The 16,249-nt window shown below is 37.9% G+C and overlaps 1 protein-coding gene across 4 annotated transcripts in view; it reads right to left on the bottom strand.

Annotated features, from left to right (window-relative positions):
• Positions 1 to 16,249, bottom strand: part of dysf (dysferlin, limb girdle muscular dystrophy 2B (autosomal recessive)) — a 104,442-nt gene that overhangs the window by 81,664 nt on the left and 6,529 nt on the right. For 3 of the 4 annotated variants that reach the window (XM_086276048.1, XM_086276049.1, XM_086276040.1), the window contains exons 2-6: positions 7,256 to 7,311; positions 6,208 to 6,299; positions 4,143 to 4,248; positions 980 to 1,103; positions 69 to 325 (exon numbers count right to left, since the gene is read on the bottom strand). In XM_086276048.1, the coding sequence (XP_086132174.1) occupies positions 69 to 325; positions 980 to 1,103; positions 4,143 to 4,248; positions 6,208 to 6,299; positions 7,256 to 7,311 (635 nt within the window). Of the gene's footprint in view, positions 1 to 68; positions 326 to 979; positions 1,104 to 4,142; positions 4,249 to 6,207; positions 6,300 to 7,255; positions 7,312 to 14,357; positions 14,845 to 16,249 lie in introns of those variants that run through there. The other variant, XM_086276031.1, reaches the window with a different exon arrangement.

Raw genomic sequence — 16,249 nt, forward strand, 5'->3', positions numbered from 1 at the left:
TGTGGACAGCAACATGTATGGAGTGTAAGTATTCCTTTAATGTGTCTTTTTTAAGTATCGTAACTAACCTGTAGATCCTGTGGTTTGTTGGGTAGCTGTTTGGGCTGACTGCTGGCTCCTCTCCTCCTCTTCCTCAGCCCTCCTTGGGTGTGGTAGGATGGCGGTGAACGCTTGGGCGTCTGGGCGGTGGGGGATTCCTGGCCCGGGGGCCCCTGAGGACCAATTATCACCATGGAGCGTCCATCGTCTGCTCCCTGGTCCTCTGTGGGCTCAAGCATCATCATACTCTCTGTATCCTCCTCGCCCAAAGTATCCAGAGAGATCACTGCACAGAAAGTAGTCCCAGGAAATAAATCTTGGGGTAAACTAACAAAATGGAGACACTGGGTTGGGCAAATGGAAACAGAAGAAGGGGAAAAAAACATACAGTGGTGTGAAAAAGTGTTTGCACTCTTCCAGGGTCTTTGTATGTTTTTGTTTTACACATAAATGTGTCAGATCATCAGATAAGTTTAAATATTTGATAAAGATAATAAGTAAATACAAAATGCAGTTCAGTTTCTAAATGAAGGTGTTTATTATTAAAGGAGGAAAAAACCTGTGTGAAAATGTGATTGACGATATCACTTAAATAGGACCTGCCTGACAAAGTGGTGTAGACGAAAAGCCAGACATGGAGCCACAACACAAGGTAATTCAGGAACAAATGGGAAACAAAGTAATTGAGATCGCTCAGTCTGGAAAAGGTTACAAAGCATTTCTATAGCTTTGGGACTCAAGTGAACCACAGTGAGAGACATTACCCACAAATGGAGAAAACTTGAAACAGTGGTGACCCCCCCAGGAGTGGTCAGCTGACCACAATGTGTGTATGTGTGTCATTACATCTGCTGTAAAAGTAACACAGCATCTCGAAAGGGGTAAACACTTTTTCACACCACTGCAATTATTGTTTCACTATATGACACGCTGAGGTTACTTGTGACCGTGTCCAGCTCCACACTGGGATTGTTATGAGGCTGAGGGTCCAGCTGGGGAGGAGACTGAAACATCGGAGCCGATCCCGGAGGAGGAAGGTAGGAAACTTGCAGGGTCAGCGTGGCCTATGGGAGGCAGAAAACACAACTTGTAGAAGATCTGTCATGTTTGGCTGTGTGGCAGGCAGAATGTAGGACCCAAACGCAGGGCTTGGAGACAAAATGCTTAACTAAAGGTGGCAGCTTTATTGCTGGAGTACACAAACTAAAACTAGGTATATGAATGCTGAAAGAAAACAAAGAAAAGATAAACTAGAACTAAAAATCTTGCACTCAACATTTCATGACATGGCTAGAGAACATGGTGCTTATGCAAGAACACACAGCAAATGTGGGGGGCCACAACAACAAACAGAGGACCATTTGTTGTTGTGGCCTGAGGACTGAGGACTTAAATACACAGGCAGGATAACGAGAGGATGGCGAACAGGTGCACACTCAGCTGGAACTAATCATACATAAGAAGGCAAAGAGGAAGTGAATGCATAGGACACTTGTATACGTCTCTGGAGAAGTACAGTAAAAGATGATGGAAGAGCAGGTCAGCGGATGGCACTTAATAAGTAACTTAACTGCAGTGGCCTTTATGCTACCCATGCTATTCATCTGTATCATCCGGGTTAGGCTTAGAGACAGAGTTTGCCACCCTACCTTCAGATTTACTAAAACTGATGCAAGACTGAGTTATAAAACCATTTCACTCTGTGTTCAGTTGTTTTGGTGGTGGAAACTATCCAACGAGGCCAAAACAGTTATTTAAACCAGGCTGTGATTAATGCTGTTAAGTTTAAGCTTTTAAGACAGGAAGTCGTGACTTCTATTTAGTGCCTCTACAGGCCTTTTGAGGAACTGCAATTATTTTTTTAGCACTTTTTAGCAGTTTTATTTGTTTTGGGGTTTTTTGTGCCCTACAAGTTGGGATAATTAAACTTAGAGAATTTCACTTCATCATACACCTCAGCACAAATTATGCATAAAATATGTGGCTCATTGGTCTAGGGCAGGGGTGTCAAACATGACTTGGCCTGGCAAAGATTCCAGTCTGGGACACTGGATCGCTTTCGGAAAATGCAAAGGAGAATATAATATTTGGACTTTTAATTGTGTAATTGTATAGTTTATTTGTATAAGCTACAACTTTTCCTACTGATGAAGACCTCCCCTGTAGCCATTTGTATTTCACCAAAGTAATTCAATTATAGATTTCTGTAGTTTAGTTTAAGCTCAAAGAGTTGTGCTGACTTTCCTTCAGTTGAAATAGTACTTCACTTTTGTATATAAGATATCTCAGGGATTAAATATGTAGTTAAACTTCTGCACACTGGCAGAAAGAACCGTTTCACTGGTCTGGTTCAAGTTTAAAGTGCAATTTGTCCCTGGTTTAAATCCTGGACGAGCCCACCATTCTTCACTTATGGTTCTCTACCCAAACTCAAAGTGGCATTTAACCTCACCACCACCACCACCACCAGAAAAGACCTGTTTCCTGCACACTGTAATCAAGATGAGTTACCCTGTGGTAGCAGGGGTGGCTTCTACTGTTTCCTTCAACAGGAAAAAGCAGCTTAAGTGATAAGCTGTTATGTTTCTGTAAACAAACTCATCAGACTCGGCGTGTCCAACTCTGGTCAGACTACAGTTTCTATGGAGTAGATGTTAAGAATGTGAATATCTTGACATGTTTTTCTTGATTTCTTGGCTCTATCTCACTGAATCTGTGTAAGATTTTGTTTGTGGAAGCAAACAGTTGTAAGGGCAGATGCCTCAAGAAATCTTTGAAGAAACAATATTAGTTTTATTTTTGTTTGTAACAGAGTTTGCTTTCTATGACTAATGAAGAAAAAACCTGATAAATCACACATTGTACATACCATACAGTGTGGGTGTGGGTGTGTGCACATGTATGTGGCATCAATCAGGTCCAGTCTGACAGTGACAGGAAGACTTTGTTTTGGCTTCAGGAAGCAAGGATGGGGAAGAGAACAGTGTTTCATTTGCTGCTATAGGTTTGGCTGCCAAGGTGTGTGCGTGCATGTGTGTGCGTGCCCAGATCTTATACTTCTGCATCTTCAACTAAAAGACCAATTTGAGTTTGAGCTCTTTTGGAAACTAAAACTACTGAACAATTTTATTTTAGTTGGTGTTGGGTTAGACCAGTAGCTGTGATGACTGGTTTTCTAGGCTACACCTGTATTATGTCAATGTGGGTCTCCATAGAGCAGTGTTGCATAATTAGAGGAAAAAGGAAATCAAGCATTTCATCACTGAATAACCATCAGCTGCTGAAGGTTTCTCATAATTAGAAGTGGGTTTTTTTTTTAATTTAAAAAAAGAAAAAGGCTCCAGTAATACTAGTCAGTAATAGATACTGTATTCTAGGTGTCTTTTTAATGACAATAAAAAAAACAAAAAAACACCTAGAATACAATATCCCAGCTGCCATAAGGACCCTCAGAGAATACATGCAGAATGGAGAGAACATGCAAGCTAGGACTTTCTTGCAGTGTGGTACCAGTGCTTACTAGAGTTAATTAAATTTGACATAACCTTGCTGATATAAGATAAATAGTAATGCTCACACACTTGGAAAAAAACGGAAAAAGATGAAAAACATAAAGAACATCTCTTGCTTCCAGCAAGACCTTTGCCTAATTTTGAGCTCATGAGTTCATATTTTCCAACAAAAAAAGTACAAGAAATATAAACGGAAAATCCATGTTGGATTTCCCCAGCAGCACATGAACACATCAGTGCCTCATCAAGTCCAAGACCCACCCACTAACCACCTGTTGACCATTTTTCTTGACATTACAGCCCTGATCAGCCTTAGTCAGCAGATTAGCAAAGAACCCATCTAATAAAATCAATTGCAGTTATTTATAGTTCATTTTATTTGTTGTGGAGAGACATTTTTGTGTTTCTGATTCTTCTTTTTTCTTTTTTTTTATTAAGGATCCCAAAGAAGGAAATAACAAATCAACTATGATTCAGAAATGTTGCTCACTTTATTTTAAGCTCAAAAGAGGAAACTTGGAGTCATTTATAATTGACTTGTGACGCAGTTAGGCTGCAGATTAATCAGTCAGTGCAGTTCCGTGTGCTCACCCCTGTGTTGTTCCTCTTGGTGTCCAGCAAGGAGACGGTGAAGGTGGCGGCGAAATTGGGAGAGTTGAGCACATCTCTAAGACCTAGCCGACACTCCCCCAGAAACCTGAAAGAGACACACACCAGAAACACAGAGATGGATCTTAAACACAACTGTGTTATTTACAGCTGGAGTTGATCCCAAGTACATTTTCCCTGGAAGTCCCAGTATGAGAATCAAAGAAATGACAACATTAATATGTCAGCCACCATTGGGCTGAAAAAAATCAAATAAACATATCAGAAAGAGAGAGAAAACTTTAGGACTGGTAAATTCTTAAAAATTAGGAATGCACTAACCAGCTCAGCAACAACCAAGAAAAGCTGATGATCCCAAAATTCATTCCTTCGTTAAAAAAACAAAACAAAAAAACCTCTTCCCAACATCTGGCCATAGCATGAACACTCTTGAGGAGGCATGCATGCCATTATCAAAGTCTCCAATAATGAGATGCATTATCTGGCAAAGCCTCTCAAAGAAGGAAACCCAGTATTTGGTGATATCCATCTGTTATAGACTTCAAGGACTGAATTACAGCTCTTACCACATGACCCTAACGGTGTTGCACCTGTGCCTAGTCTCTGATAAACTCTTAGTTTCCCTGTTTCCCCATTCACAGTCATTTTCTGACATCTTACAACATTTATTCCCCAACCTTGGTGGTTATTTTTGTTACTGTACAACATTGTCAAGCAAAGTTGTAACGCCTAGAGAGATCAAAGGAACATGGTAAAGCAAATACACCTCAAAATGACAAATATGCACTTCACACATTAAGTCCAGGTGAACAGAAAATCACCGACAAAAAAAAAAAAAAAAATGCTGTGTAAGTTCTCAGTCATCCAGGTCATGGTACTCTATCCAGCTATGAAACAAAAAGCGACTTGACTTCTTTAAGTTTCTTGAAGATGTTTCATGTCTCATCTGAGAAACTCCTTCAGTTCTAAAACCAAATGGCATTTAAACTCTAGTGGGAGTTGTCCCTCAAGAGGCTATCTATCCCCACTGTGAATGACCATCTTTGATTAGAGGAGGTGGTCTGCCACCTACAACGCGGTTTTGAGATCCCTTCCACAGGTGCCTCAACCCCCAATCCCATCTTGCTTTAGGTGATCTCATTAAGTCACATGATAGGGTGTAGCAAGGTCTCACAATGGTTTCATTGGAAAACTCATGACCCATGCCTTTTTTCACACTTTTGCTCATGTGGTGAGGCACATGATCAGTAGTGGGTAACTGAAGAAGCTTCTCAGATGACAGGTGAAACGTCTTCAGGAAACTTAAAGACGACCAATCGCTTTTCTTGAAGCTCCTTAGAAAACAAATACTTAGTCCAACGATAATGGATTTATGCTGAGAGCTGAGACACAGTCAAGTTCCACTGTAATTTGAGTGGCTGATTTATGGATCCATTCATCTTTCAGCACAACAGAGAGTGAATGGGTGGGAATTTGGCAGAATAAATACCACAATGAGGGGAAGACCTGATTCTTTCGTTCCTGCCCCTTCCCTTCTGAAAGAACTCTGACTGGTGTGACATCTTGATTGAGTGAAGTAATCCAAAAATAACCCACTGAGGGGTCCTCTGGCCACATCTCTACTGTGACAATGTGCAGCTCCATCTAGTCAAACATAGTATGACAATCCTAAATTTATTATCCCAGGGGTGATTTGTACATATCGCCTCTTTATCTGTCTGTTGGCCAGGACAAGGTTTAAAATGATTTACAAACAGCTGCCAGTGATGAGAGATTAAAAGTAAATATAGCCCGTTTGGAGTTTAAAACAGACCTTTCCCTTTTACTCTTCAGTTGTATTTATGGGTTTGATCTATTTTTCTTGTTTAAAACAATTATGCCTCTTTTTTTTGGAAATCTCTAATGATAGGATCTGTCACCATCTGAGACACTTGCCTGCCTATAAAAGGAAAACTACTTAAAGAAGTTTTTTCAGGGTCATTTTGTATATTTCTTCAGTGTTTTGATGCCACATCTGAATGCATATAATTAGCATAGCACAGAGTACCTGTTTCTCCCCATTTTCTCATGATCTTTAACAACACAGTGAATCTCAGCTCCAGAGTCCAGAGGAATCCCCTTCAGATCCCACTCAAAACCCTGACGGACACAAAGGAAAGAAATGTTTAAAAAAAAAAGAGTGAAAATGGGATCATTAAGGCAGAACATTTTAATGATGATATTTTGTAATATCCTTACTGCACCTTTATTGCATTATATTTGTGAAGTACTTGCAAATTGCAAATAATTTTTTTGTCTGGTTATTTTGCTCATACAGAGATGTTGTCACAATTTCACCAGCTCGTAATGTTGCAAACTTACTAAATGCACTGAATGTGTTTTTAGGGTATGCTAGATAGGTGGTAAGCTAACCCAGGGGAAAGCCAATTCAGGGTTGATTTCAATTCCCAAAACATCATTCATACAGGCTTGTGTAAGTAAAATCAAACAGGTTTTTTTTTCTGACTAACGTTAGCTAATGTTAACTTTCACGTTAATTGCAAATTGCTGACTACATACAGCAAATTTCTATCTTAAGCAGTTATGTTAATTATTACAAATTTCCAAGTCAGATCTAACTTTCAGGTAGCAAATTATTTTACTCACTTTGAGCGGCCTGATGTTGCGACCAGATATGAATAAAGAAGCAGTCAAAACTAGCATTGTTAGGACCCAATGGTAGATTAATGTACCATAACAACAGACTTACCTAAATTGCAAGGCTGCTGCCATTCTAACAAATAAAACATTATCTTTATATCTTTACTAGATCTTTTTTTGTTTTCAACTATTTTTGTCTGTATTTTGAGTTTCTATATGAATCTATGGATGCTTCACTTTGATGAGGACTCCAGGACTGTATGCAAGAGGAGGACTCATCCTGCATTTTCCACTTTGAGTCCTTTACCAAGCAATGCCTTACTTTTAAATTAGGTTATAACTTGTTCTCACATTAATAATTAAAATATACTTAATATTTGACATTGCATTATCACACACTTAGGAACTTTAACGGATGATGGGTTGATGAATTTGTGGCTTAATGGGGGACTTACCTCATTCCACACAGGGTTAGGATTGTTTTTGATGACCTTTGTCTTCTTCTTGGACCCTGAAACAGATATAGAAAATGGAAAATGTAATGTTTGTAATTTTTCTATATGAAGATAATCCTACAATTTAGGATATTAACAACTTAAGGTCAATACAGATATTGACCTTAAGTTGTGTCAGAAATGAGAAAAATAATTTTTAACGCCATCTCGGAAAAACTGAAAGTCTCCTTTTTGCAGTAACCAACAACTTAAGTTAGAAACCTGTGTGTCAAATATATTTGCTCTGCTATTAGCTCAACTAATAGTGCAAACTTTACTTACAAAGTAAAGTTTTGACCAACATTTATGAGCATAGCCATCTAAAAAACAATTTTTATAAATCAGATTAGTGGGAAAAAAATATTTTTAACAATAGAAAAGAAAATGTGTCCTTATCTACTCCAACTTTGAATAAGCATAATAATAACTTAGTAAGGTCCTTCAGAAAAGACTCAAAGTCTATGCAGTCACCCCGATCTATCCTACACTATCCACACTGACAAACATTTTAATGAAATGTGTAGAATAAAATAGTTAAATGTTCCAGTAAGGGTGGATTGTTTATCTTTACCACTCATGTACCTGTATAATGATAAGAAGAACTGCTCCATCACATGAAACTTTTGTTACCCTCGTTCATGGTTATGCTAATCAAAGACATGAAGTTATTCTGAATATTAAAACATAAGAACAAAAAAAAAACTTTACACATTGCACCTTAAAACTTTGGAATAAATTACCCTTCTCCATAAAAAACTGCTAAAGTCAGAGTTTAAAGTTGAAATATATACTATTTTTGGTAAACAAAATTAAGACTATTGCAGAGATTGAACTTACTATGTAATTTTTATTATCTGTATTTTAAGTTGTTGTAAAGATTAAATAATATAAGTATATCAATTCTAGTCGTCTCATTTTGTGTGATGATTACTGACATACATTTTATTGTAATTCCTCCAAAAGGTGCACTATAGAAACAAGTTCGCACATAAACAGTGGTATAAATATTCTGCTCTAAAATAACTACTGACACACAATAGGTTTATTTGTATATGTGTGTTATCTTTCCATGGCTTCCTGTAACATGAAGTTCGGTGCTCTGATTTCCTGCCCGCCGTCGGGCAGCTTTAACCAGAAGTGAGAGGTGAGACAGGTTAATACCCTGCCAGAATAGGTACTCAAATACTGAAGGCCACTTATGAAACAATATGTGTACAAATATGTGATAATGTGAGTTATCACACAGGGGGGCAGTTATCACAGTTTCCAATTATTTTTGGTAAAACAGGAATTGATTGAGACAGAGACTAAACTGATGCTTCCAGATAAAAGGAAACAGAGTCAATGGCCATTGTCTTCATCTTTGAAGTTACCTTTTCATTTCCATGACGTGCTAATTCCTGGTAAATGTCACCAAGGACAGCTGAAGCTGATACAAATGACGGTAGTTTTGCATGTATTGACTGCAGTTGTTTATCTGATAATCCCATTAGATTAGATTATTTTAAAAATTACTTAAGTTATTCTTGAGGAGCTTTTACAGACATGCTTTTTACATTATGATGTATTTTAAAGGCAAGTGCAAATAAAACAAGAAAGGTCAGGGGTTACAAAAGTCAAATATGAATAATTACAGATTTTTAACCATGAGTAAATAAAAAACGCTGAATGAATAACTTAAACAACTGGTGCATAAAATGTGCAAAAAAGAGAATCAGAAAAATGTAATAAGAGGATAGGAGACACTAAAAATGAAAGTAAAAGGGTGTCCACACAGGAAGCTATTTGTTCATTGCACATCATTTTGTTGCTTAGGTTTGGTCACCAACAACATTCTAGGCTCAGCTTGCCTTGGTAACCTTCTGGATTCATCAGCCTGCCATATCATCCAACTCAAAGTTGACACAAGTTTATCTTAGAACCACAGGGAGTATCAAACGTGGACATAACTTCCAGGTCAAAAAAATTAAGTCAATGCAGTTGTGCCTAAAAACCTGCCACACTATGGTGATAACTGTAGTTGAACAAAGACTTGTTGTCCTATAGCAGTTCATGGGAAAATAACATCACATCTTTTCCCCTCACCCCCAAATGGTTTGAGCAGATGGTGGCCCCTCCCTGAGCCAGGTAATGCTGAAATTTCTTCCTATTAAAAGGGAGTTTTTCTTTTCCACTGTCACCAAGTGCTTGCTCATAGGCGGTTTGATAGTTGGGGTTTCTCTCTAAAATTGTAGGGCCTTTGCATTGATTTTTGTTGTGATTTTGTTGTTGTGATTTTTCATGAAATAAATAATATTGAATTGAATCTCATAGACAAACTGCTGAGTTGAAGGGTTCAGTCATTTATTAGGGGTTATATTAAATAAAAAAAATGAGGTACTGTTTTATCAATCTTGGTCATACAATGTTATAAAATAGTATTATCTGTGTTATAAAACCATGTGCTCGCTTATGACTTGTCAATCACGAGTCATTAGCCAATGAGTGTTGGCTTTTACAGTCAGATCGACACTTCTTTGTCTCATCTTAGCTTTTCCAACATGGTTCGGGTGGAAGCAGTCATCTCGAGGCTTCAAAACAGAACTTCAGAAGCCAGTGGGTGATGTCACAGTACTTATGTCAGTCGTCTATACATACGGTCTGTATTTGGAACCTTCCCACTTCACATTGCCCTGATAGCATATTAGATTGAAGTCACTGATGTTGTTGAATTTCTCTGGTCTCTAGTCACCACGTTTCTGCGAATTTCTTTCTGCGTGGACACTTTTTTTAGCGCTCTAAACATGCAAGTCTGGTTGTCTAAAAATTTCCAGACCCTTTTGGAAACCAAAGGTCACATATCTTTGGCTTCAACTGGAGTACAATTAATATTTTTAATACATGTATTCCCAGTATGCACACACACACACACACACACACACACACACACACACACACACACGGACAAAAGTTGTTTGCCTTCCTGTTTTCCCTACAGCGATCACCAAGTTTGAGAACACAAACACAAACAGAGAGCAATAAAACCATTAATTCAACTATACACACCCAAGCAAGTGCACACACACACACACACACACAAGTTACCTACGTAAGAGTGCCTCCGTTCTTGTGGGATATAAAAAAAAAAACAAAAAAACATCTCCACCCTTCCACAGAAAGGTTGAGAGGTTACATTTGATTCATGAGTGAATGTGTGTGTGTTGTGCGTGTCAACTCTAGAAATCTCCCAAGTGCTGGTGCCACAGTCTGGAACCTGCAGAGAGGAAGTGGCACAGTATTAACTTCCCGGTTCAGCTTGGCACATTTCTATTATGAGCTGAGAATAGAATAGTGCAGCCCTCTGGGTTTTCAGACACGTATAGGAAACCTAGATTTAGACCTTCACTGTGTGTGTGGACATGTATTTTTAAAGTCAGCTCAAAGTTTAAGGAGTTATGGTCACATGAACAACCAATCGCCCATGTAGTTTTCAGAGCCTGATATATTTGGACCAATAATATTTGGAGAGATTAGAAATAATGAAATATCTCAGTTTACGTATTTGATGTGTTTTCTAGGTTCTTATTGTGTGCGTTTGCACTCTGCTTGAGCACTTTTACAGTGTCTCTCAATCATTCCTTAGGAGTAACTCATGGTTCTGTATTTTAGCCAATGATACTTTGATGACTGATACTGACAATTTAAAGCAGTAATATGAAACTGAACAATATACAATTTATGTGTACGGTAAATGTTACTATGTTTTAATTATTTTCAAGAAGTGACTTTGGAAATAGAGACTATGTCACAGTTTGTAGACTTGAAGTGTTAAGGGTTTATTATTGTTGCCTCCTGTTTGGTTAAGGAGTGTCTGTGTGGAGTAATTGAGAACAGTACCAGCAGCTCAGTCTGACCCACATGGGGGATCCACATTATAAATAGTACAGTGCTGCCAGCTTTTATTTCTGTTTTGATTGAGAACAACACTCACTGACAATAACAACACTTTGGCCGGAAATCCTGCCTTTAGGACACAAACACCAGCACACGCTGCCAGATTTAATCACAGCACCCATAGACTCATTGCTCACAAACACAGCGTAGGAAAAAAAAAAAAAAAAAAAAAAAACAGTCATCTGTCTGTGCATTAGCACTCACCATAACCTTGTGCAGAAAGAGTTTCCATGAAAATGTCTATTGTATTGGTCACTATTATAGGCCAGAATTGCTCTGGAAACTCTGGGATACATTTCCACAAACCGTTTTGAATACATTAAATGCAGAAAATGCATATCCCTCCCTCTGGATCCGTTGAGATTAGTCAGTTCATATAACAGTTGCTCAACTAACATCTCTGATGTCTAAAAATGGACATGGTATCTGTGTTCTTGAGGGGAGGAAATTCTCTTTCAATTTTTCTGTCATTTTTCTTTCGAACTCTAAATTCTTCAAGTTATTGGAACACAGTTTTGTGGGGGAAAAAGCCACCAACTCGTTTATTTTCCATGCTTTTTTAAGTATATAAATGGATTATATCATTCATTTTTGATGCTTAAGGTGTCTGGCTCTGCTGGAAAAGGAAAGATGCAGAGTCACTGCACCAAATTCACTTAATTTAAGAGTGTATGAGGAGAGTGAGATATGCATGAGTAAACAAAATAGGAAAAACATCTGCTGGCACGTCGCTTATTAAACCGTGAAAGAGACTTACACTAGTCTTTGTTAAAAGTGGGCTGTTGATCTGTGCACTCAATTTAAAATTAGCAATAGATTGAGGTAAGACGACGATACAAGTATTTGTGTGATGGCACGAGAAAACTGTTAGGACAAAGGCAGGAAGTAGAAAGCAGAGCGCTCTTCATAAAGGAGTCAGATACTGAGTCATGGAAAGTAGCCCTACACGAAAATCAGATCGGAAAACAGGAATGCCGCTGAGGCAAAGTAGCTAAGAGCTCATTTATTGTCGCTGATTGTGACATCACCACAGCCCTGTCACCATGAATAATGGAGAAGAGGGCGTGTCCCACATGCTGCAGTATTCTACTGAACAATAGGTGTCGCCAACCAGAAAGAAATCTAGCGCTGGTACAAGAGTAGAAGAAGATTTATTTTGTTTGTTTTCTCCATCTTTTTAGGTGTTGCAACATCTCCCTCTCTATAAACTGGGAATCTTTGAGCTTCTGCATTTATCCAATATTGAAATCATGGCAAAAACCAACAGAATCATGACATGACAATCCAAAACTTTGTTGGTTTACTTTGTTGGTTTACTTTGTTGCGTCCTAGGCATTTTTCTGATTTTAAGACACCAAAGTCTAGACTGGAGGCTGCAGTTCTGGCTTTAAGTCCTGAATAAATAATAAAAGGTGATTTCACGCAACTTATAGTGTCCAAAAGTGGACTCTGTTTATCTGGACGTAGCGCTTTCAGTGGGAGAAACGTTTTGTCACTCATCCAAGTAACTTCTTCAGTCTCAGCTGACTGCAGGTTTCCCCAATCTTATAAACAGTAATGCATGAAACTAGCACCACTGAATGAACAATGGGCTGGGAGGTTTCTAAATCATGATTATGCAAATTCTCATGACCATTGATCAACAACCACTGATCAAAGACAGCTGATCAATGGCCATTGATCAATGAATGGGACCTCCCAGCCCATTGTTCATTCAGTGGTGCTAGTTTCATGCATTACTGTTTATAAGATTGGGGAAACCTGCAGTCAGCTGAGATTGAAAAAGTTACTTGGATGAGTGACAAAACGTTTCTCCCACTGAAAGCGCTACGTCCAGATAAACCTAATCAACTTTTGGAGATTTACTTACCTGGATGATTAAGAATGCATCAAGACGTTACATTTGAGTGCTCAAACTGAGTAGAAAAGCACTATATAAGTACCAGTCCATTTACCATTCATAGATTTTCTGCAGTGATAGGACCACCTACATTAGTGGTGCAGTTCAATAATTTCATTCATGCAGTACTTTTTTAGATTCCAGCAATGACAGATTAAAAACCACTAGTAATAGAATTAAATTTAAACACCAGTAAGTTCAGTGTTGAGTGCCACTGTTAGCCATCTGTTTAGCCACCATATTTGACTTTCGTCATCAGTATATTTATTTGTGTTATTGCCTAATTTAAAAACAATGTCACAGTAAAAAATGTCTGAGATTATACAATAAGCTGCAAAAGTCATATCTGACAGGCTTTGAATGACAAAGAGACAGCTTATGCTAGCTGAACTCTTCCTTTTTTTTTTCTTTAATTTAAGGTAAACATGTGAGTACAGTGAAAGTGCCATAATTATATAAATAACATGAACAACTTTTAGTGGGAATAATATCAGTATGCTTCAAAGCTAATTAGCCAAATAGCTTGCTAGAATCAGTTAAGAATAAAAACCCAACTTGTTAGCACAACGGGTGATCCGAAATTTCACATGCAATAAAGACACTCAGTTAATTCAATTTAGTTATATTATGTTACCAGCAGTCCGTGTATGTATGTAAAAAAATGTAAAAGAAGAACATAAATGGCTAAGACATTTCCCATTCAAAAGCATTCACCTCAACTCCCAGCATTTGCAACCCACATTTCTTAGATCTCTCTCACAGATATGTGCACAGTTATATTCTTGGATAAAAACTGTGTACAGTAGCTGCAGTGAAATGTCTAGTTCATTTATCCAGACACACAGACTCAAGAATTGTGTGTCTTTCATTCGAAACTCAACTTGGACATCAGCAATACTACAATCAACTCAATGGTCTGTTATTTCTACAGTAACATAATTTTACAAATTACATATATTACACCTTAATTTTCAAGTCAAATGAAATTTAACACACACACACACACACACACACACACACACACACACACACACACACACACACACACACCAGCTTGAGCTTTCAGCAGCCAAAGAAACAGATATTTCCAAAAACCAAAGAACAAGCTAAGAGAACTGACACAGTTTTATTTTGAACATGTTACTTGATATTTTTAACAGCCAACTTTCCAAGTTGATCCTATTATTCCCTGACTTTATGCATGCCCTGAACGTCCCATAATCCTCTTACCTCTGAAAATGACACTGGCCTGAGGGTCAGAGTGTTTCAAGTTGTTGGCTCGCTGAATAATACAGCGTAACATGTTGAACGCAGCACGATCCTGAAAGCTGAAAGGCTGTAAAAACTCTCTCAGAAATGAAAAAATCAAATCCCACTGTCACAGGGTTAATACAAGGTGGATCCAGTGCCGAATGAACCGCTGATTACATGACTACAGGGAGTATGTAATGAAAACAACCAAAGCAGTAGCGGCGAAAAAGTTACAAGCTAAAGACCAAAAAGAAGAGATAAATCAATCAGTAACTTATTTCCTTATTTGCCAAAAACTGATGACCAAAAACATGAAAGAAAAATAGTCAGAAAGATGAATGAAAATCCAGAAAAATCAGAAAGGAAAATATCCTCAGATAGCTTCTCCACATTGCCTCACAACATCTCCCTCTTTCAGTAACTACAAAATAAAAGCTCTTCTTCTCAGTCGGAGATGTCTCTTTCTTCTCACTGTAACACTCCCGGAGGGAAAGAGGGTAGTGAGCAAATATGTCAGGAACCCAACAACCAAAGGAAATCTCAACATTTCCTGTGCTCTTTTCCTCTCGTCTTCTGGTTATTTCCTTGTCTTGCCCAAATATTTTCCTGCACACCTCTTTCACTTCAGTCTCTCTCTTAATCCCTTTATTTGCTTCCATCTCTCTCATGTTTTCAGTAAACCGGCACCTTTGCTAAAACCAACAGTTCTTATGGAATTTGGAACAATGTTCTGGATTTCCTTCAAAATCCTAGAAAATGAACTGGTATATAATTCCAGGAGTTTCAGTGGCTTTTGTTTAGTTAGATTTATCAATTCAAAATTGGCATTTTCTTGTAGAAGACACGATCTTAATTGGTTGAAATGATCAACTAGACTATGTGTGCCCTTCGCAGCGAAATCAGGTCGAAAAATCCAAAAGTTTTAGTTGCACTGAGATAAGTTGTGGAACATTTATAAAAGGTTAATTTAAATATTCTGTCAGAAAAATGTAGGCTATCTGCAGCAGAGTTGAAGAGTTGTGAGCCTTAACTCTAAGACACATAAATTCCAGTGCCAGCTAGATGCACAGGGAGATAGCACCACCTGCAGATGTAAAGTGGGGGACACACATACCCCAAATTTTTAAAATTTGAAATAAAGTGAGTGTGGTTCAGGAAAACCTGAATCACCTTCCAATAAGTTATTCCTCATAATGTAAACATTATACTGAAATGTTCTGAAAAAAATATGAGGTGTTGAGCAATAAAGCAATAAGAAATATTGTTAATCTATGAGTCACTTGTTAATAAAAGGGTCCTACAAGCTGTCGTGCAACTAGTTCATGGGATTGTTTTTTAATGAAAGGTTTTTAACACAAGCTTTACAATAATATATTTATAATTGATTTCTAAAATGGTATTTTATGAAAAGTGGTGAGAAAATAAACTAGTCATCTGCATGAGAAGTACTAACAGAAGTAGGCTGTCAGTATGCTTCTTATTCAGTAACTGAAAGCTGAGTTTCATCTGATTTTTCAGGATACAAAATTTCACCCTCTGATTAAATGTTGAAAATTGCCGGAGTGTATCCGTGCTGCTGTATCAATGTTATACTTTATGTCCAAAATGTTTTCATCTTACATCAGTTCTTCTTTATATTGTAATAGTAACAGTTGTGATTTCTTTTACTTTGGGGCATCTCTGTCTGCCTTCAGTCTCGACTCAGTGTGTCCCATGTGAAGTAAATTTCTCTTTGATCCTTTAAGATAACTTTGGATCTTTGAAGCTGATTATACGCAATCTTAAAAGTTGATAAGTTCAAGTACAAACTACTCAAGAGCAGCTAGTTACACCAGTGTGTTTATTATCTGTACTTAAGGCCTAGAGACCAG

This window comes from Aulonocara sp. 'chitande type north' Nkhata Bay, linkage group LG3 (genome assembly GCF_057382095.1).
Source record: "Aulonocara sp. 'chitande type north' Nkhata Bay isolate Kocher_YH1m ecotype deep benthic linkage group LG3, A_spYH_male_GT1.1, whole genome shotgun sequence".
In the NCBI taxonomy this organism is placed as follows: domain Eukaryota; kingdom Metazoa; phylum Chordata; class Actinopteri; order Cichliformes; family Cichlidae; genus Aulonocara; species Aulonocara sp. 'chitande type north' Nkhata Bay.